Source organism: Pristiophorus japonicus, chromosome 19, assembly GCF_044704955.1.
Source record: "Pristiophorus japonicus isolate sPriJap1 chromosome 19, sPriJap1.hap1, whole genome shotgun sequence".
Taxonomy (NCBI): domain Eukaryota; kingdom Metazoa; phylum Chordata; class Chondrichthyes; family Pristiophoridae; genus Pristiophorus; species Pristiophorus japonicus.
The window spans coordinates 87,265,455-87,286,283 of record NC_091995.1 but is presented as its reverse complement, the minus strand read 5'-3'; the positions used below and the strand labels follow the sequence as shown (position 1 = coordinate 87,286,283).

The following is a 20,829-nucleotide window of genomic DNA, read 5'->3' as shown; positions in this document are numbered from 1 at the left end:
GCTCCTATTTCTTATGTTCTTATGTTCTTACAGAACACACAGGGCTGGGCGTGCCCACACAAGCACACAACCAACTGAGACCCAGGGCTGATCCACACCCATGCAGGAGTTTCTGGGAACGGTCCAATTGCCAGAATTGTATTCCACACTATTTTTTTGAAGTGCAAAACGTGCTGCTTAACTCGGTCACAGGTTAAGGCTCATTTGTAGCAGGGAGCGGCTGAATCTATAGAAACTCAGATTGTGCCCAGCAACATTCCAACCCTGATATAGCCGATTAAACAGGGACTCTGTTCTGTTGAACCGCAGGGGCCGATTATCTGGGCTCATGCAGGTCGCTCCTCCCACCAGCCACATATGTCGGCAAATCACAGAGCTTGCTGCCCTCGTTTACCCTGCTGAATAAATTGGGACTCTGTCCAGTTACATAGTGAGTGACCCTTACAGAAGAACATAAGAAATAGGAGCAGGAGTGGGCCATGCGGCCCCTCGAGCCTGCTCCGCCATTTAATACGATCATGGCTGATCCGATCATGGATTCAGGTCCACTTTCCCGCCCGCTCCCCATAACCCCTTAATCCCTTATCGGTTAAGAAACTGTCTATCTCTGTCTTAAATGTATTCAATGACCCAGCTTCCACAGCTCTCTGAGGCAGCAAATTCCACAGATTTACAATCCTCTGAGTGAAGAAATTATTCCTCATCTCAGTTTTAAATGGGTGGCCCCTTATTCTAAAATCATGCCCTCTAGTTCTAGTCTCCCCCTATCAGTGGAAACATCCTCTCTGCATCCACCTTGTCAAGCCCCCTCATAATCTTATACATTTTGATAAGATCACCTCTCATTCTTCTGAATTCCAATGAGTAGAGGCCCAACCTACTCAACCTTTCCTCATAAGTCAACCCCCTCATCCCCAGAATCAATCTAGTGAACCTTCTCTGAACTGCCTCCAAAGCAAGTATATCCTTTCGTAATTATGGAAACCAAAACTGCGTGCAGTATTCCAGGTGTGGCCTCACCAATACCCTGTATAACTGTAGCAAGACTTCCCTGCTTTTATACTCCATCCCCTTTGCAATAAAGGCCAAGATTCCATTGGCCTTCCTGATCACTTGCTGTACCTTTTGTGTTTCATGCACAAGTACCCCCAGGTCCTGCAGCACTGCAGCACTTTGCAATCTTTCTCCATTGAAGTAATAACTTGCTCTTCGATTTTTTTTCTGCCAAAGTGCATGACCTCACACTTTCCAACATTATACTTCATCTGCCAAATTTTTGCCAACTCACTTAGCCTGTCTATGTCCTTTTGCAGATTTTCTGTGTCCTCCTCACACATTGCTTTTCCTCCCATCTTTGTATCGTCAGCAAACTTAGTTGCGTTACACTCAGTCCCTTCTTCCAAGTCGTTAGTATAGATTGTAAATAGTTGGGGTCCCAGCACTGATCCCTGCGGCACCCCACTGGTTACTGATTGTCAACTGGAGAATCAACCATTCATCCTGACTCTCTGTTCTCTGTTAGTTAGCCAATCCTCTATCCATGCTAATATATTACCCCCAACCCTGTGAACTTTTATCTTGTGCAGTAACCTTTTATGTGGCACCTTGTCAAATGCCTTCTGGAAGTCCAAATACACCACATCCACTGGTTCCCCTTTATCCACCCTGTTCGTTACATCCTCAAAGAATTCCAGCAAATTTGTCAAACATGACTTCCCCTTTCATAAATCCATGCTGACTCTGCCTGACCGAATTATGCTTTTCCAAATGTCTTGCTACTGCTTCTTTAATAATGGACTCCAACATTTTCCCAACATCAGATGTTAGGCTAACTGGTCTATATTTTCCTGCTTTTAGTCTGTCTCCTTTTTTAAATAGTGACGTTACATTTGCAGTTTTCCAATCTGCTGGGACCTCCCCAGAATCCAGGGAATTTTGGTATGTCGGCAAATCACGGAGCGTTTACCCTGCTGGATAAACAGGAACTCTGTCCAGTTACACAGCGAGTGACCCTTACCCTGCTGGATAAACAGGAACTCTGTCCAGTTACACAGTGAGTGACCCTTACTCTGCTGGATAAACAGGAACTCTGTCCAGTTATACAGTGAGTGACCCTCACCCTGCTGGATAAACAGGAACTCTGTCCAGTTATACAGTGAGTGACCCTTACCCTGCTGGATAAACAGGAACTCTGTTCAGTTACACAGTGAGTGACCCTTACCCTGCTGGATAAACAGGAACTCTGTCCAGTTACACAGTGAGTGACCCTTACCCTGCTGGATAACCAGGAACTCTGTCCAGTTACACAGTGAGTGACCCTTACCCTGCTGGATAACCAGGAACTCTGTCCAGTTACACAGTGAGTGACCCTTACCCTGCTGGATAAACAGGAACTCTGTCCAGTTACACAGTGAGTGACCCTTACCCTGCTGTTATATTTTCCGTTTGAGTGTCAGCATGGACATCGAGTACAGTTCGATGCAGAGTAAAACTCCCTCTGATAAGCCCCATGAATGTGCCAGCCGCAAAGAGTTGCGGGCGACTGCCCTAGAGTGACATTTGTCCCACTTCCCACACCATCCATTCTGTGGCCTCCGTGGGATTGGCCTGCAGTCTCCAGGAATGAAAGATTACTCTCCCGGACAATGCAGCAAGTAATACCCGGGGGAAACATTATTGAGGCAACAAAATATGTTGTTTTCATTTTCTTTGAGAACTTTCAGTTACTAGTTGCAAAGAATATTGGAGATTGAAACTTTGACTGTTTGAATGATACAACAACGTGTATTTATATAGCGCCTTTAACATAGTAAAACGTCCCAAGGCGCTTCACAGAAGCGTTATAAGACAAAATTAATAAATTTGACACCGAACGACATAAGAAGAAATTACGACAGGTGACCAAAAGCTTGGTCAAAGAAGTAGGTTTTAAGGAGGTAGAGAGGCGGAGAGGTTTAGGGAGGGAGTTCCAGAGCTTGGGGCCCAGGCAACAGAAGGCACGGCCACCGATAGTTGAGCGATTATAATCAGGGATGCTCAAGAGGCCAGAATTAGAGGAGTGCAGACATCTCGGGGGGTTGTGAGGCTGGAGGGGATTACAGAGATAGGGAGGGGCGAGGGCCATGGAGGCACGGCAACTGATGGTTGAGCGATTATAATCAGGGATGCTCAAGAGGGCAGAATTAGAGGAACTAATTGTGGACATGGTGCTGTGCTGATTAACCTATCAATGTCCTGACTCAGAAGGGGTCCCTTTTCCTTGCACAAAAGGGAATCGGAGTCTAGAGGAACTGAAGGCAGGGACTTGACATAAGAGTGAAAGATCGAACCTGTAACAATACTGACCTACCACCCAACAACAACTTGTATTTATATAGGGCCTTTAATGTAGCAAAACATTCCAAGGTGCTTCAATTATGAGACAAAAAAATTTGACACCGAGCCACATAAGTAGAAATTAGCGCAGGTGCTCATTGGTCAAAGGAGGAGGTTTTAAGGAGCATCTTAAAGAGGAAAGAGAGGTCGAGAGGCGGAGAGGTTTAGGGAGGGAGTTCCAGAGCTTGGGGCCCAGGCAACAGAAGGCACGGCCTCCAATGGTTGAGCGATTATAATCAGGGATGCTCAAGAGGGCAGAATTAGAGGAGCGCAGACATCTTGGTGAGGCTGGAGGAGATTACAGAGATAGGGAGGGGGCGAGGGCCATGGAGGGATTTGGAAACAAGGATGAGAATTTTGAAATCGAGGCGTTGCTTAGCCGGGAGCTAATGTAGGTCAGCGAGCACAGGGGGTGATGGGTGAGTGGGACTTGGTGCAAGTTAGGACGCGGGCAGCCTAGTTTTAGATCACCTCTAGTTTACGTCGGGTAGAATGTGTGAAGCCAGCCAAGAGTGCATTGGAGTAGTCAAGTCTGAAGGTAACAAAGGCATGGATGAGGACTTCATCAGCGGAGGAGCCGAGGCAAGGGGCGGAGACGGGCGATGTTACGGACAGTCTAATCGGGAAATGAAGAGTCTGTTCGCTTTCGAATGGATGTGGGAAGGCGGGGCGTCGTGATGATGGACATGTCAGGCGACCAATGGCGGGAGGGTAGGGGGCGGGGCAGCTGGAGGCGCGAGATCATGTGATGAAACTGTCAGGAATGCGGCCGACCAGGGTTGGCAACACTACTTGGTGCCAATTTGTGCGTGATTGGGCCAATTCTGCTCTGAGGCGCAATGCCCAGTGGGAACTGGGTTGGATTGAGGCTGCCCCTGTACTCATTTTACCCAGGACCCCTGAAACCCAGTAGAGGGGGGAGATTTTCCTCCAAACAAGTGGTGCTGGATTCATAGTCAGACTCCAGAGGTTGAAGGTCAGTGTTCAACCCACTGCAGACAAGCCTCCCTCTGTGATTTACAGTTTTGAGTCCAAAGGTTGTGGGTTCAAGTCCCACTCCAGACCCTTGAGCACAAAAATCTAGGCTGACACTCCCAGTGCAGTGCTGAGGGAGTACTGCACTGTCGGAGAGATGTTAAACCGAGGCCTCGTCCGCTCGCTCAGGTTGCCGTGAAAGATCCCGTGGCCACTATTTCGAAGAAGAGCAGCGGAGTTATACTCAGTGTCCTGGGACCATTATTTATCCCTCAATCAACATCACTAAAAACAGATTACCTGGTCATTATCACATTGCTGTTTGTGGGAGCTGGCTGTGCGCAAATTGCCTGCCGCGTTTCCCACATCACCACAGTGACCGCACTCCAAAAAGTACCTCATTGGCTGTAAAGTGCCTTGGGACATCCGGTGGTTGTGAAAGGCGCTATAGAAATGCAAGTCTTTTGTTCTTTCTCTCCTTACAGTAGTACAGGATGGGCTCCCATATCTCGATGCCCTTTGAGTCATTGAGAACTGAACGGCTGTTACTCCACATGGTCCCCACCTATTGATATTGATAAAAGTGCTCGCATTCCTCACTGCAAGTCGGGAAAGCTGCCCCTCTGCGACGTTGCTACACGGCCCCGAGGAATGGCAGTGCGTTGGCCACCCCAAGGGTCCTGCGCTGTGGGCCAGCCTGCAGTGTTGTTGGGGGGCCTTTGCTCCTGGGCCTGTGGGCTTTTATCAACTCGTCTGATCGTGTTTCCACCTCAGATAGCGATTGCACCGGCTTAATGGGAGTATAAGTCCGCTCATGATACGCTTGCATAGTTCTCATCTTCCTGCGTGTTGACACACTGAGCGAAATGAAAGGGTTTAGGTTTGCACTCAAGGCTCCCTCCTTAATCTCTCCGTGACAACGGAGTTAACTGTGTTTAAAAGCGGCTCTCCGCCTTTAAAGAGAGTCCGCCCTCAACTCTCCCTCTGCTTTCCTCTCCTCCTCATCTGACTTGCTGGGACCTCTGTGCCCTCCAGTACCTTGCCCAAGTAGGAATCCCTCGTGTGACAGGCGGGCTCAGTCCTGTCATTGACCGGCTGTCCGCAGACCAGACGAAACTCACGAGGCAGCCATTGGGAGCCCCCTCCCCCTCTCCCTAAATCAGGGTGTTGAGGTTGATGGTAGCACCCTCATTGCCGACTGAGGCTAACTAACGCAGCACAGACTGGAGATTGGGGCCCAGCACCTTCCGGTCCGCACAGCTTAGTGCTGCACGGGGGAGGGGTATGCCTTATATCCTCGATGCCACATGGGGAGCTGGGTGGGAGAGAGAGAGAGGGGTGGGAGAGAGGGAGGGGTGGGAGAGAGAGATGGGGAAGGGGAGGGGATGGGAGAGGGTGAGGGGTGGGCGAGAGATGGGAAGGGGATGAGGCGTAGGAGAGACATGGGGAGGGGTTGGAGGAGAGAGAGGGTAATGGGAAGGGGCTTTGGAGGAGAGAGATGGGGAAGGGGAGAGGGGAAGGGGAGGAGGGAGAAGGGGGTGGGAAGGGGAGAGTGGGAGGGGTTGGAGGAGAGAGGAGGAAGGGGAGAAGAGAGATGGGGCGGGGTGGGAGAGGGAGAGGGAGAGGTTGGAGGAGAGAGGGGGTGGGAAGGAGAAGGAGCGAGATGGGGAGGGGTGGGAGAGGGGTTGGAGGAGAGAGGAGGAGGGGGAGGAGAGAGATGGGGAGGGGTGGGAGAGGGAGAGGTTGGAGGAGAGAGGGGGTGGGGAGGAGAAGGAGCGAGATGGGGAGGGGTGGGAGAGGGGGGTGGGAAGAGGTGAGTGGGAGGGGTTGGAGGAGAGAGGAGGAGGGGGAGGAGCGAGATGGGGAGGGGTGGAAGAGGGGTGTGGGAAGAGGAGAGTGGGAGGGGTTGGAGGAGAGAGGAGGAGGGGGAGGAGAGAGATGGGGAGGGGTGGGAGGGGGGGGGTTGGGAAGAGGAGAGTGGGAGGGGTTGGAGGGGAGAGGAGAGAGATGGGGAGGAGGTGGAGGAGGGAAAGGGAGAGGTTTGGAGGAGAGAGGAGGTGGGAAGGAGCGAGATGGGGAGGGGTGGGAGAGAGGGGTGGGAAGAGGAGAGTGGGAGGGGTTGGAGGAGAGAGGAGGAGGGGGAGGAGAGAGATGGGGAGGGGTGGTGGGAAGAGGAGAGTGGGAGGGGTTGGAGGAGAGAGGAGGAGGGGGAGGAGAGAGATGGGGAGGAGGTGGAGGAGGGAGAGGGAGAGGTTTGGAGGAGAGAGGGGGTGGGAAGGAGAGAGATGGGGAGGAGGGAGAGGGAGAGGTTGGAGGAGAGAGGGGGGTGGGAAGGAGAAGGAGCGAGATGGGGAGAGGTGGGAGAGGAGGGTGGGAAGAGGAGAGTGCTAGGGGTTGGAGGAGAGAGGAGGAGGGGGAGGAGAGAGATAGGGAGGGGTGGGAGAGGGGGGGTGGGAAGAGGAGAGGGGGAGCAATGTGCCCATTAAGGTGCGGTCACGTGTGGCCACACCTTAGCGGACACGGTCCCGTACTGGCCCTCACCGGCTATTACTTTGTAAATAACGCGCATGCGCAGACATTTAAAGGGCCCACACATGAAAAGAATCAGGCCGCGGGGAACAAAGCGCCGCTCACAGGGAACCTTGCTGGGGAGCCGGGCATGGGAGGAGGGAGGGTGTTTTTAGTCACGAGTGTGGGGCAAGCTGGCCTTTTCCCGCCCCACTAATTCCACATCGGAATGTTTGCCACTCAGGGCTACGATGGGATGGGACTCTGCGGTGACGGTCCCTGTGGTCGAATAGCCCGCTGACACTTACTGTGCCAGGTCACACGTGGGGAGTGGCCACTCGGACAAGGAGCGGGTCGCGGATGTGGAATCGCGCCCCGTAAATGACACCTGGCAAGTTGAGTTGGGACGAAGGAGGTCGCGGATGCTCATCCTTGTAATCCAGTTTGCCTGTGAGAATTTAGGGAGGTAGCATTGAGCGCTGTGAAGGACCGAGATGAGGAGGAATTTCTTCACTCAGAGGGTTGAGAACCTTTAGACTTCTCTACTCCAGAGGGCTGTGGATGCTGAGTGATTGAGTACACTCAAGGCTGAGATCGATAGATTTTTGGACTCGAAGGGAACCGAGGGATATGGGGATCGGGTGGGAAAGTGGAGTTGAGGTCCATGATCTCATTGAATGATGGAGCAGGCTCGAGGGGCCGTGTGGCCGACTCCTGCTCCTAATTCTTAGGCTCTGACAACACTGTCAGCTGTGGCTCAGTGGGTAGCACTCTCACCTCTGAAAGTTGTGGGTTCCTGGAGTGGGACTTGAGCACAAAAAAAAATCTAGGCTGACACTCCCAGTGCAGTGATGACGGAATGCTGCACTGTCGTCTTTTGGGTGAGACGTTAAACCGAGGCCCCGTCTGCTCTCTCAGGTGGATATAAAAGATCCCACGGCCACTATTTCAAAGAAGAGCAGGGGGAGTTCTCCCCGGTGTCCTGGGGCCAATATTTATCCCTCAATCAACATAACAAAAACAGATTATCTGATCATTATCACATTGCTGTTTGAGTCAGACACGACCTTCCCTTAACAAATCCATGCTGACCTCCCTGAATAATCTGTGTCTTTCTAAATGTAGATTTATCCTGTCCTTCAGGATTTTTTCCAATAATTTTCCCACCACTGTGGTTCGGCTGACTGGCATGTAGTTACTCGGCCTATCCCTTTCTCCCTTAAACAACGGTACCACATTAGCTTAATTTATAATTATTGTATATATTATTTAATTATAATGAATCTTTATTATTCTGATTTTACTGTTGTATACTCCTTATTGTATTATTTACAATGTCATTTGAATTTTTTTGAGTTTTTTCACCTGTGTCTATCTCTGTGCGCATTTCGGACCCGAGCCTTTTGCCACTTTTACTCTTCCTGCTCGCGCTTATTCTCTCTCTCCCTCAATGGTCAATATCTAATGTGTTGTAACGTTGTTGTGAAAGCGCCTTGGGACGTTTTGCGTTAAAGGCGCTATATAAATAAAGATTATTATCATTATGGAAATGCAAGTATTTCTTTCCTGCATCTTGTTTTCTTCCGCAGTCACCCCCAGCACCCCCCTCTCCCCCGGCCCCTTCCTGTGCACCCCTCCCCTTCCCCCAGCCCCTTCCCGTGCACCCGACCCCCTCCCCCGGCCCCTTCCCCTGCACCCCTCCCCTTCCCCCGGCCCCTTCCCCTGCACCCCTCCCCTTCCCCCGGCCCCTTCCCCTGCACCCCTCCCCTTCCCCCAGCCCCTTCCCGTGCACCCCTCCCCTTCCCCCGGCCCCTTCCCGTGCACCCCTCCCCTTCCCCCGGCCCCTTCCCGTGCACCCCTCCCCTTCCCCCGGCCCCTTCTCGTGTACCCCTCCCCTTCCCCCAGCCCCTTCCCCTGCACCCCTCCCCTTCCCCCAGCCCCTTCCCGTGTACCCCTCCCCTTCCCCCGGCCCCTTCCCCTGCACCCCTCCCCTTCCCCCGGCCCCTTCCCCTGCACCCCTCCCCTTACCCCGGCCCCTTCCCCTGCACCCCTCCCCTTCCCCCGGCCCCTTCCCGTGCAAGCACAGGAGATGCAACACCTGTCCTTTTACCTCCTCCCTTCCCACTATCCAGGGCCCCAAATACTCCCTCCAGGTGAAACAGCGATTTACTTGTACATCTTACAATTGAGTACACTGTACTCGCTGCTCACGATGCGGTCTCCTCTACATTGGGGAGACCAAACGTAGATTGGGGTGACCGCTTTGCGGAACACCTCCGTTCAGTCCGTAAGAGTGACCCTGAGCTTCCGGTCGCCTGTCACTTTAATTCCCCGCTTCAATCCCACTCTGACCTCTCCCTCCTCGGCCTCCTACACTGTTCCAACGAAGCTCAACGCAAGCTCAAGGAGCAGCACCTCATCTTTCGTTTAGGCACTTTACAGCCTTCTGGACTCAACATCGAGTTCAACAATTTCAGAGTAGAAAGCGGAGCACATGGCTCTGTCTGCTTCCTACCCTCCTGAACTCCCATCCACCCCTAAAGACAAGTTCTTTTTCCACACCACACAGTAGCACAACATGTTGCAACGCTGAAATTTTTTTACTGCTGTACTGTTACCCCATTGCTGCTTTTTGGAGTCTTTTGTTTATAAACCTCTCTTTCTCCACCTCTAAGCAATTTGCAGGAGAGTGTGCCAAATGGTTTTTGTCATTAAAGTTCAGTTGAGTTCGAGCTTGCTGTTGAATGTGTTGGAGAAATGTGATGTTCATGCAGCATTTTATATATAAAAAGAACTTGGAACTCAATAAATTAATTAATTAATTAATGACCTCTGCCCGTCTTAGGCTCCCTTTCTCCCCCCCCCTCCATCTATCTTCGCTTTTTTTCCCGCTTTTTGTCTATAATGGCAGCTGGTCATTACTTCGCCATTCACACCCTATCCAGATTACCCTTTTTCTAACCTCTGTCATTACCATTTCAATATGACCCATCATTCCTTTTGTCCCTTTAATCTCTCCTGCCTTCCACCCTTACACCGACCTTCCCTTTTGTTCTTTCCTCCCCTCCCCATTTCAGTGTTTAAGAATCTGTTCTTTTCAAACATTCACCAGTTCTGAGGAAGGTTCACTCTGTTTCTCTCTCCACAGATGTTGCCTGACCCGCTGAGTGTTCCCAGCGTTCTCTGTTTGTATTTCTTTCTTACGTTCTGTATCAATGCTAATAAGCAAGCAGTTAAACGCACACTGAGAACATGTCAGCCCACAAGCCGGAGCTTGTAAACAAGCAGGAGCTGATGAGTGGTGTGTATGAAATACCACCGACGTTGTCTCCGCAAGATCCTGCAAATCCCCCGGGAGGACTGATGCACCAACGTTAGCGTCCTCGACCAGGCCAACATCCCCAGCATCGAAGCACTGACCACACTCGACCAGCTCCGTTTGGGCGGGCCACATTGTCCGCATGCCCCAGACACGAGACTCCTAAAGCAAGCGCTCTACTCGGAACTCCGACACGGCAAGCGAGCCCCAGGTGGGCAGAGGAAACATTTCAAGGACACTCTCAAAGCCTCCCTGATAAAGTGCAACATCCCCACCGACACCTGGGAGTCCCTGGCCCAAGACCGCCCTAAGTGGAGGAAGTGCATCCAGGAGGGCGCTGAGCACCTCGAGTCTCGTCGCCGAGAGCGTGCAGAAAACAAGCGCAGGCAGCGGAAGGAGCGTGCGGCAAACCAGACTCCCCACCCACCCCTTCCCTCAACCACTGTCTGTCCCACCTGTGACAGAGACTGTAATTCCCGTATTGGACTGTTCAGCCACCTGAGAACTCACTTTTAGAGTAGAAGCAAGTCTTCCTCGATTCCGAGGGACTGCCTATGATGATGACGTATGAAGCAGTTCAAAATCAAGTTGGGTTTCCCCCATACTTTTGCACTGCACAAGCTCAGGAGAGAGAGAGCAACTTCCCTTTAAGCAAATAACAGGTTAAATTAGGGAGAAATTGTCTCAAAAGAGCCGGAATGGAAATTAAATGCTAGTCTGCTTTGATTTCTCCGTCCACCAGCCAATCAGATCTGCTTCCTGACATTGTAACGTGTCGAAGCAAAGTCTAATCTCTACAGTTTATGAATTCTTTTGGGGGAAAAACTGTACCTACCTGATCCTTGTCCAGTCTGCTGACCATGGTGATCAGGAGATTCTTGGCGCAGTGTGTGTGTGTGTGTGTGGGTGTGTTCGCCAGGTACGCTGCACACCGCTTGATGCTGTTCCCTCCTCGATCTGAGCTTCTCTTGAAGGGAGCGAGTTGCTGTCACTCAGCAATTGGTGTGTATGTGTGTGAGAGGTCAGCGCAGGCCACACCTGAACTGAGTTGTAACCTGTCTGATCGCAAGAAGGAAATCCTCATCTCAGCAAGGTATGCCAGGCAAGCAGAACTGAAATTTTAAAGTAGCATTAATACAAGTGCCCCCCCCCTTATTAAAGGGGGGCACTAGAACCGACAAATTAACAAAGAAGACAAACGCAGCGCTCATCTCCTGACGGTTTGTGGATCCAGAACGTACTCCCTGATGAAGGACCGTCTAGCGCCAGAGAAGCCGGCAGACAAGACTTTTGAAGAGCTCAGTAAGTTGATCGGGGAACACTTTAAACCGGCGAGCAGCATGCACATGGCGAGACACCGGTTTTACACGCACCGGCGGCGAGAAGGGAAAAGCGTTCCAGACTTCGTGGCAGACCTCCGGCGACTGGTGAGCCTATGTAAGTCCCCAGATGCATGCAGAGCGGAGATGTGGCGAGACTTTTTTATTGAGGGCATCGGGCACGCTGGGGTTTTCAGGAAACTGATTGAGACCAAAGAATTGCCCCTGGAAATGGCGGCTTTGATGGCCCAGACATTTAACTCAGGGGAGGAAGAGACCAGAATAATGTTTGTCAAAAATCTTGGTTTAAATGCAGCAAATGGACAGGGAGTCAACATTGTTAATGCGACACAGTTCTCCACGCAGACAGGGGCAATCGGATTTGCCCGAGCAGGTAGTCGAACTCAAAGGGGAAATTCAACAGAGACAATGGCTAGCTGAACGGCGATTCATGCCATCGCAATGGACAATGCGGCCAGTAATGGGGCCATCAACACCTGTTAATGGTGCGCTTAAGAACAGTTACAGAGACAGTCAGAAACGATCGACTGGTAATGGACCTTTTGTTTCCAACAACGGCTCATGTTGGAGGTGTGGAGGCAAACACACAGCCAGAGTTTGCAGGTATCAGCAATATACCTGCAGAAACTGCAACGTCAGCGGTCACTTGGCACGTATGTGCAGGAAGCCTGCAGCCAGGTTCATGTATGAGGAGGACAGGCCCGATGTAAGCCCTACGAGGCCAAATGGACACTGGGGGAATTCGCTGGAAGCTGAAGTTCAGCGAATTCATGTGGAGCACATATATACAGTTCATATATCAGGACGCCACCGATAATGATGAAAGTGCTCCTCAATGGCATCCCAGTATCAATGGAGCTAGACACGGGGGCCAGCCAGTCCCTGATGAGTATCAAACAGTTCGAAAGGTTGTGGGTGTCCAAGGCCAGGAGGCCAAAATTATTGCTGATTGACACACAGCTACGGACATATACAAAGGAGATCATTCCGATGCTAGGCAGCGCCACGGTAGTCGTGACCCACAAAGATTCGGAGAACAGGTTGCCACTCTGGATTGTCCCAGGGGACGGTCCCACACTGCTGGGGAGGAGTTGGCTTGCTGTCATGAACTGGAAATGGGGCGATGTCAATGCAATTTCTTCTGTGGAGCGAATAGCATGCTCACAGGTCCTGGACAAATTTGACTCACTATTTCAACCCGGCATTGGCACTTTCATTGTGACCAAGGTAGTGATTCACATAAACCCGGACGCCAGGCCAGTACACCACAAGGCCAGAGCGGTGCCGTACATAATGCGGGAAAAGATAGAAGGCGAATTGGACCGCCTGTTGAGGGAAGGCATCATCTCGCCAGTCGAATTCAGTGACTGGGCGAGCCCGATTGTGCCGGTGCTCAGGGCGGATGGGTCGGTCAGGATATGTGGTGATTACAAGGCCACCATCAATCGGGTGTCACTCCAAGACCAGTACCCGCTACCGAGAGCGGAGGACCTCTTTGCGACGCTATCCGGTGGCAAACTTTTATCAAAATTGGACCTGACCTCAGCTTACATGACCCAGGAGCTAGCGAGTGAGTCGAAGAAGCTGACCACCATCACGACACACAAGGGGTTGTTTGAGTACAACAGATGTCTGTTCGGGATTCGCTCGGCCACCGCGATCTTCCAATGAAATATGGAAAGCCTCCTCAAGTCGATTCCAGGGACGGTGGTTTTTCAAGACGACATCCTCATTACGGGTTACTATACTGAAGAACACCTCCACAACCTGGAGGAGGTGCTACGCAGACTGGACCGGGTAGGTCTGCGACTGGAAAAGGCGAAGTGCGTCTTCCTAGCTCCAGAGGTAGAGTTCCTGGGGATGAGGGTAGTAGCAGACGGGATCAGCCCTACTGTATCCAAAATGGAAGCGATCAAGAGAGCACCCAGACCCCGTAACACGACGGAGCTGCGTTCGTTCCTGGGGCTCCTGAACTATTTTGGTAACTTTCTTCCCAAATTGAGCACTCTGTTAGAGCCGCTACACGTGCTCCTACGCAAAGGTCGCGAATGGGTCTGGGGGGACAGCCAGGAAAGGGCTTTTGATAGAGCACGCAATTTGTTATGCTCCAACAATCTGTTAACGCTATATGACCCATGTAAGAAACTTGTGTTAACGTGCGATGCGTCATCCTATGATGTCGGGTGTGTGTTGCAGCACGTCACTGCCAAGGGTCAGTTACAGCCGGTAGCTTATGTCTCCAGAAGTCTGTCCCAGGCAGAAAGGGGCTACGGGATGGTAGAAAAGGAAGCGCTTGCATGTGTATATGCAGTAAAAAAAACTGCACCAGTACCTGTTTGGCAGGAAATTTGAGCTGGAAGCAGATCACAAACCCCTAACGTCCCTTTTGGCTGACAACAAGGCCATAAATGAAAACGCATCGGCCCGCATACAGAGGTGGGCACTCATGTTAGCCGCCTATGACTATACAATTCGGCACAGACCGGGCACCGAAAACTGCGCCGATGCACTCAGCAGGCTCCCACTAGCCACCACTGAGGGGGCAACCGAGCATGCTGCTAAGATGGTCATGGCTGTTGAAGCTTTCGAAAGCGAAGGCTCACCCGTGACAGCCCGTCAGATCAAAGTCTGGACAAATAGAGACCCGCTACTGTCTTTAGTCAAGAAATGTGTCCTGAATGGGGATTGGGCAGCCACGTACGGACATGCCCTGAGAAATCTAAACCATTTCACAGGCGCAAGGATGAACTCTCAATTCAGGCCGATTGCCTACTATGGGGAAACCGAGTAGTCATGCCCCAGATGGGCAGAGAGGTGTTCATCCGAGAACTCCACAATGAGCACCCGGGCATTGTCATGATGAAGGCAATTGCCAGGTCACACTTTTGGTGGCCAGGGATAGATGCAGACCTGGAACTTTGTGTTCGCAGGTGCAACACGTGTGCCCAGCTGGGCAATGCGCCCAGGGAAGCCCCCCTTAGCCCCTGGTCCTGGCCCGCCAAGCCATGGTCATGCATCCATGTGGACTACGCAGGTCCTTTCATGGGAAAAATGTTTTTGGTTGTAGTAGACGCCTACACCAAATGGATTGAGTGTGACATTCTCAATTGAAGCACATCCTCTGCCACAGTAGAAAGTCTACGGGCAATGTCGCCGCCCACGGTCTACCGGACATCTTGGTCAACGACAATGGCCCCTGCTTTACAAGCACTGAATTCTAGGACTTCATGGCAGGAAATGGTATCAACCATGTCAGAACGGCACCGTTCAAGCCGGCCTCAAACGGCCAGGCGGAATGAGCAGCGCAGATAATCAAACAGGGGATGCTCAGAATCCAAGGGGGTTCCCTACAAAGCCGCTTATCACGCCTCCTGTTGGCCAATAGATCCCGACCACACTCACTCACAGGGGTTCCACCCGCAGAGCTGCTAATGAAAAGGATGCTCAAAACCCAGTTATCCCTTATACACCCCACCATGAAAGATATTGTTGAGAGCAGGCGTCAGTCACAATGTGACTACCATGACGAGAATGCGAGGGCGCGATGTATTGATGTCAATGACCCTGTCTTTATCCTCAACTATGCTGCAGGGCCCAAATGGCTCACAGGCACTGTGAGTGCCAAAGAGGGGAATAGGATTCTGGTAGATAAACTCACCAATGGACAAATCTGCCGCAAACACGTGGATCAAACAAAAAGGATGTTCAGCAACCACATAGAAGAAACAGAGGAAGAACACGATGTAGAGTTCACTCCACCACAGGTGACCGCACACCGGAACCAAAGGGAGGAGAGCCCAGTCACTGTGGGCAGTCCAGACAGGCCTGAGGCACCGCAAACAGCAGACACTCAGGCCAGCGCCCAACAACCGGAGCCCCAACTCAGGCGCTCTACAAGGGAGCGTAAACCACCAGAGAGACTCAACCTGTGATCCCAATAAGACTTTGGGGGGGGAGGTGATGTCATGTATTCAACTGTCATTGTAACCCATGTATAAACTGACCTAAGTTGTACACTGTGAGAACAATGACCATTAGGTGGTGAACTTATGGGAGACAGTCCTAACCTGGACTTTCCGGTATAAAGGGGGAAGTTCCACCCTCCTACTTCACTTCAGTGCTGGCCAATAAAGGTTATTGGTCACAGAGTGACCTTCTCTCAAGTATGGGCCTCGTGTGCATTTGTACTGTATAGTAAGGACATATTAGTCCCCTTGCCCATGCCCAGGAGCAGTCCTATGAGGAGGCCTTCCGACCTGCCCGCTCCCCTCCGCACAGGGTGCCCAAAGATCAGGAGCGTGGGACTGAAGTGCAACCAGAATTTGAGGAGCAACCCCTTCAAATCAAACAGAACTGCAATGTGATAAGCAACGGCCGGCTGAAGGGTCGGTAACCAGAGGGCACGGATTTAAGGCGATTGGCAAAAGAACCAGAGGTGACATGAGGAAAAACTTCTTTACACAACGAGTGGTTAGGATTTACCTGATAGGGCGGTGGATGCAGATTCAATAGTAGCCTTCAAAAGGGAGTTCCTGGGTATTTACTGAGACTGCTTCTGACGCCACTCCTGCAGAGAAAGAAAGAAAGAAATGAACATTAGAAATACCATCAGGACTATTAAAGAAAAAAAAGCACAACTTTTATCCCTCAATATAAAACAGATTATCTGGGTCATTATCACATTTCTGTTTGTGGGAGCTTGCTGTGCACAAATTGGCTGCCGCATTTCCCACAGTATAACAGTGACTGCACTCCAAAAAAATACTTCATTGGCTGAAAAATGCTCCGGGACGTCCTGAGGTTGCGAAAGGCGCTATATAAACGCAATTCATTCTTTCTTATCACAATAAATGATTGGTTTTAAGTCACAAAATTCGCCAATCACACACTTCGCATACAAGCGCTCTGTCTAAAATTGGGAGTAGGGCTCCCCCTACTGTCCAGAGCCAGCAACTGGGTCAATGTTTCCAATTGCACAAGGCAAAACTTCCAACGTGTTGCCTCGCTGGACTGGGGCATGGATCGGAGCATCGGCTGTGGAGATCCCCGTGCCCGATTCCAGGTGATCCCGGCAGCCCCAGAATTTGGGGGGTCTTGCGGCAACAAAAACGAACATTCAGAGGGGCGATGGCTATAAATGAGATGGATAGAACGCAGACCCTGGAGCAGTATTGTTGAACAAGAGCATTCTTTTTTTTACATATTTATTCGTTCCTGGGATGTGGGCATCGCTGGCAAGGCCGGCATTTATTGCCCGCCCCTAATTGCCCTCGTGAACCGCTGCAGTCTGTGTGGTGAAGGTCTCCCACAGTGCTGACTTTGTCATAGCGGTTTGGTACAACTGAGCGGCTTGCTAGGCCAAATCAGAGGGGCAGTTAAGGGTCAGTCACATTGCTGTGGGCCTGGAGTCACGTATAGGCCAGACCGGGTAAGGGCGGCAGATTTCCTCCGCAAAATTATAAAGGACGTTAGTGAACCAGATGGGTTTTTATGACAATTTTGTGGTCGCTGTGGCCCAGTGGGTAGCACTCTTACCTCTGGGTCAGAAGGGTTCAAGTCCTGACTTAAGCACAAAAATAATCTAGGCTGACACTGCAGTGCAGTGTTGAGGGAGTGCTGTACTGTTGGAGGTGACATCAAAGATCCCATAGCACTATTTTGAAGAAGAGCAGGGGAGTTATCAATATTTATCCCTCAATAAGCTTAACAAAGAAAAAAAGATATTATCTGCTCATTATCACATCGCTGTTTGTGGGAGCTTGCTGTGCGCAAATTGGTTGCCGCGTTTCCTACATTACAGCAGTGACTACACTCCAAAAGTACTTCATTGGCTGTAAAGTGCTTTGGAACGTTCAGTGTTCATGAAAGGCGCTATATAAATTCAAGTTTATTTTTCACAATTGCTGATACAAGCTTTTTAATGCCAGATTTATTTAATTAATTGAATTTAAATTCCCCAGCTGCCATGGTGGGATTTGAATTCACATCTCTGGATTGTTAGTCCAGGCCTACCAAATTACTAGTCTAATAACATAACCACTATACTACCGTATACATTGCACAGATTGAAGGATAGGGCATGTTCCGACTCTTTCTGAACCCTTCTGACTCAGAGGTAAGGGGGCTACACACACACACACACACACACTCACTTACACACACACACACTCTCACACAGGCACACACATTCACATACACACACACACACACACTCTCACACAGGCACACACACTCTCACACAGGCACACACACACTCACACATACACACACATTCACATACACACACACACTCTCACACAGGCACACACACTCTCACACAGGCACACACACACTCACACATACACACACAGACACACACACACACACACACACACTCACTCACATACACACACACACACTCTCACACAGGCACACACATTCACATACACACACACTCTCACACAGGCACACACACACTCACATATACACACACACTCACACACACACACTCACTCACACACACACTCACACACACACTCTCACACAGGCACACACATTCACATACACACACACTCTCACACAGGCACACACACACTCACACATACACACACAGACACACACACACACACTCACTCACACACACTCTACACACACACACTCTCACACAGGCACACACATTCACATACACACACACTCTCACACAGGCACACACACTCACACACACACACACACACACACACACACATACACACACACACCCACTCACATACACACTCACACATATACACACACACACACACACACCCACTCACACACACACTCACACACGCACACACAAATTCTCACTCATACACGCAGACACACATACAGATACCACAAATATACATATATATTTGCAGAAACACACACAGATAATCATGTACTCACATTCTTACAGATACATACATACACGTGTACATACACAAAGATACACAGGTGCATGCGCGCACATACACAAAAACGCATACACTGATGGACATATGGATAAACACTGATATACTGATATTTACACACATTCACCAATAGTCCACCAATCATGTGTTGCCAACACTCCAGGATCGCCCTGCAGTGCCCAGGGCACTGCTGCCAGTGACAGGCAGGAGAAACATCATAAGGGACGGTACAATAAAATATTGCATGTTCGTTTAATTTTCTTTGAACACTTTTGTTTATTAGTTATAAAAATATTGGAGATGCCAAAAAAAAGACTGTTTGATCAACAGTCATCCAATTGGGTAATGAGGAGGAGGTGCGCTTTCTGATTGGCTGTAGGTCAGTGGGGCGCCGCGAGGGCTGACATGTCGGACGGCCAATGTCGGGAGTGTGGGGGCGGGGCAGTTGGAGGCTGGAGGGTCATGTGACGAAGGAATGTGGCCAGCCAGGGTTGACGACACTGGACACAGTGGCACAATGTTAGTGAGCAGAATATCAGCAGGATGGCATTGGAGACAGCTCAGGGAAGGTTCACCAGGTCCATTCCTGAGGTGAAGGGGTTGTCTTATGAAGAAAGGTTGAGCAGGTTGGGCCTGTACTCATTGGCGTTTAGAAGAATGAGAGGTGATCTTATTGAAACGTGTAAGATTCTGAAGGCGCTTGGCAGGGCAAATGCAGAGAGGATGTTTCCCCACGTGGGGGCATCTAGAACTAGGGGGCATGGTTTCAGAATAAGGGGTCGCCCATTTAAAAACGGAGATGAGGAGGAATTTCTTCTCTCAGAGGGTCGTGAATCTTTGGAATTCTCTGCCCCATAGAGCTGTGGAGGTTGGGTCATTGAATATATTTAAGCTGCAAATAGACAGATTTTTGAGCAATAAGGGAGTCAAGGGTTACGGGGAGCGGGCAGGGAAGTGGAGTTGGGGCCAGGATCAGATCAACCATGATCTTATTGAATGGCGGAGCAGGCTCGAGGGGCCAAATGGCCAACTCCTGCTCCTATTTCTTATGTTCTTAGATCTGGCACAACAACCCCTACCCCTGATCCTCAATCCACACTCTAGTCCAAAAATACTCCATGCCGGGAGATGGGAAATAAGGGTGAGGGAGGGAGGGAGAGAGAGGTTGAAGGCTACAGGTCAGGCTCTCAGACAGGTCTTGCTCTTGTATTTTGCTTGGGGGAAGGAAAGAAGGGAGGGAGGAAGGACTTCACAGCCAATGAAGTACTTTTGGAGTATAGTCACTGTTGTAATGTGAGAAACGCAGCAGCCAATTTGCGCACAGCAAGCTCCCACAAACAGCAATGTGACAATGACCCAGATAATCTGTTTTTTTGGTGACATTGATTGAGGGATAAATATTGGACCAGGACACCGGGGAGAACTTCCCTGCTCTTCTTCCAAATAGCGCCGTGGGATCTTTTACGTCCACCTGAGAGAGCAGACGGGAGCCTCGGTTTGATGCCTCAGCTGAAAGACGGTACCCTCAGCTCTGGCCGAGGTCTGGTAGGAAATCCATAAAGCGTTGCATCAAAAGAGGGGGCCTGTGAGTTCAGCAAATAACGACACGTTGCAAATAACCAGGAGTGAACTTTCATCAGCGTTGCACTGCCTTCCATTCACATGATGCTGTTGTGAGTGTGTTGGAATCCAGAACCTTTAGAGCACACGGGTCAGGTTTCTGTCTCCCAGCATTTTCTCATCAGAAAGAAGCCGGCAGCTTGGATATCTATATACATGTTCATATATATAACTGGCCGGGCAGCATCAGCACATTCTAACTTTGCAGAGTTCACTGTTTGAACACAGTGAGGCTGAAATTCGAGAATTGAATAATTTCTCTTATTTGTTTAATGACAGTCGCCTTCATGATAAATTGAGAACGCCGATCCAATCGGGAAGCAGATAAATTGGTTTAGCAGATGCAGTTAATGTTGTTAATTCTGCTCCTAGTTTTCAAATCCCTCCATGGCCTCGCCCCTCTCTTGCTCTGTAATCTCCTCCAGCCCAGTATTAGAGTAAAGACATTTTACTGCAATTATGCAGGGCCCTGGTGAGACCGCACCAGGAGTAGTGTGCACAGTTTTGGGTCTCCATTTAGGTCTGAGATGAGGAGAAACTTCTTCACTCGGAGGGTGGTGAATCTTGGGAATTCTCTGCCCCAGAGGGCTGTGGAGGCTCAGTGTATTCAAGACAGAGATCGGTTGATTTTTGGATATTAAGGGAATCAAGGGATATGGGAACAGTGCAGGAAAGTGGAGTTGAGGTAGAAGATCAGCCATGATCTCATCGAATGGCGGAGCAGGCTTGAGGGGCCGAATGGCCTACTCCTGCCCCTCGTTCTTATGTTCCTATGCAACCC

At 50.4% G+C, this 20,829-nt stretch overlaps 1 protein-coding gene across 1 annotated transcript in view; it reads right to left on the bottom strand.

The window, feature by feature from the left end:
- The window catches only part of trpm4a (transient receptor potential cation channel, subfamily M, member 4a), a 75,988-nt gene extending 64,915 nt beyond the window's left edge, over positions 1 to 11,073 (bottom strand). The window contains exon 1 of the mRNA XM_070862346.1: positions 11,013 to 11,073. Within this exon, the coding sequence (XP_070718447.1) occupies positions 11,013 to 11,039 (27 nt within the window). The 5' untranslated portion in view covers positions 11,040 to 11,073. The remainder of the gene's footprint in view (positions 1 to 11,012) is intronic.
- Between the last annotated feature and the right edge of the window lie 9,756 nt (positions 11,074 to 20,829).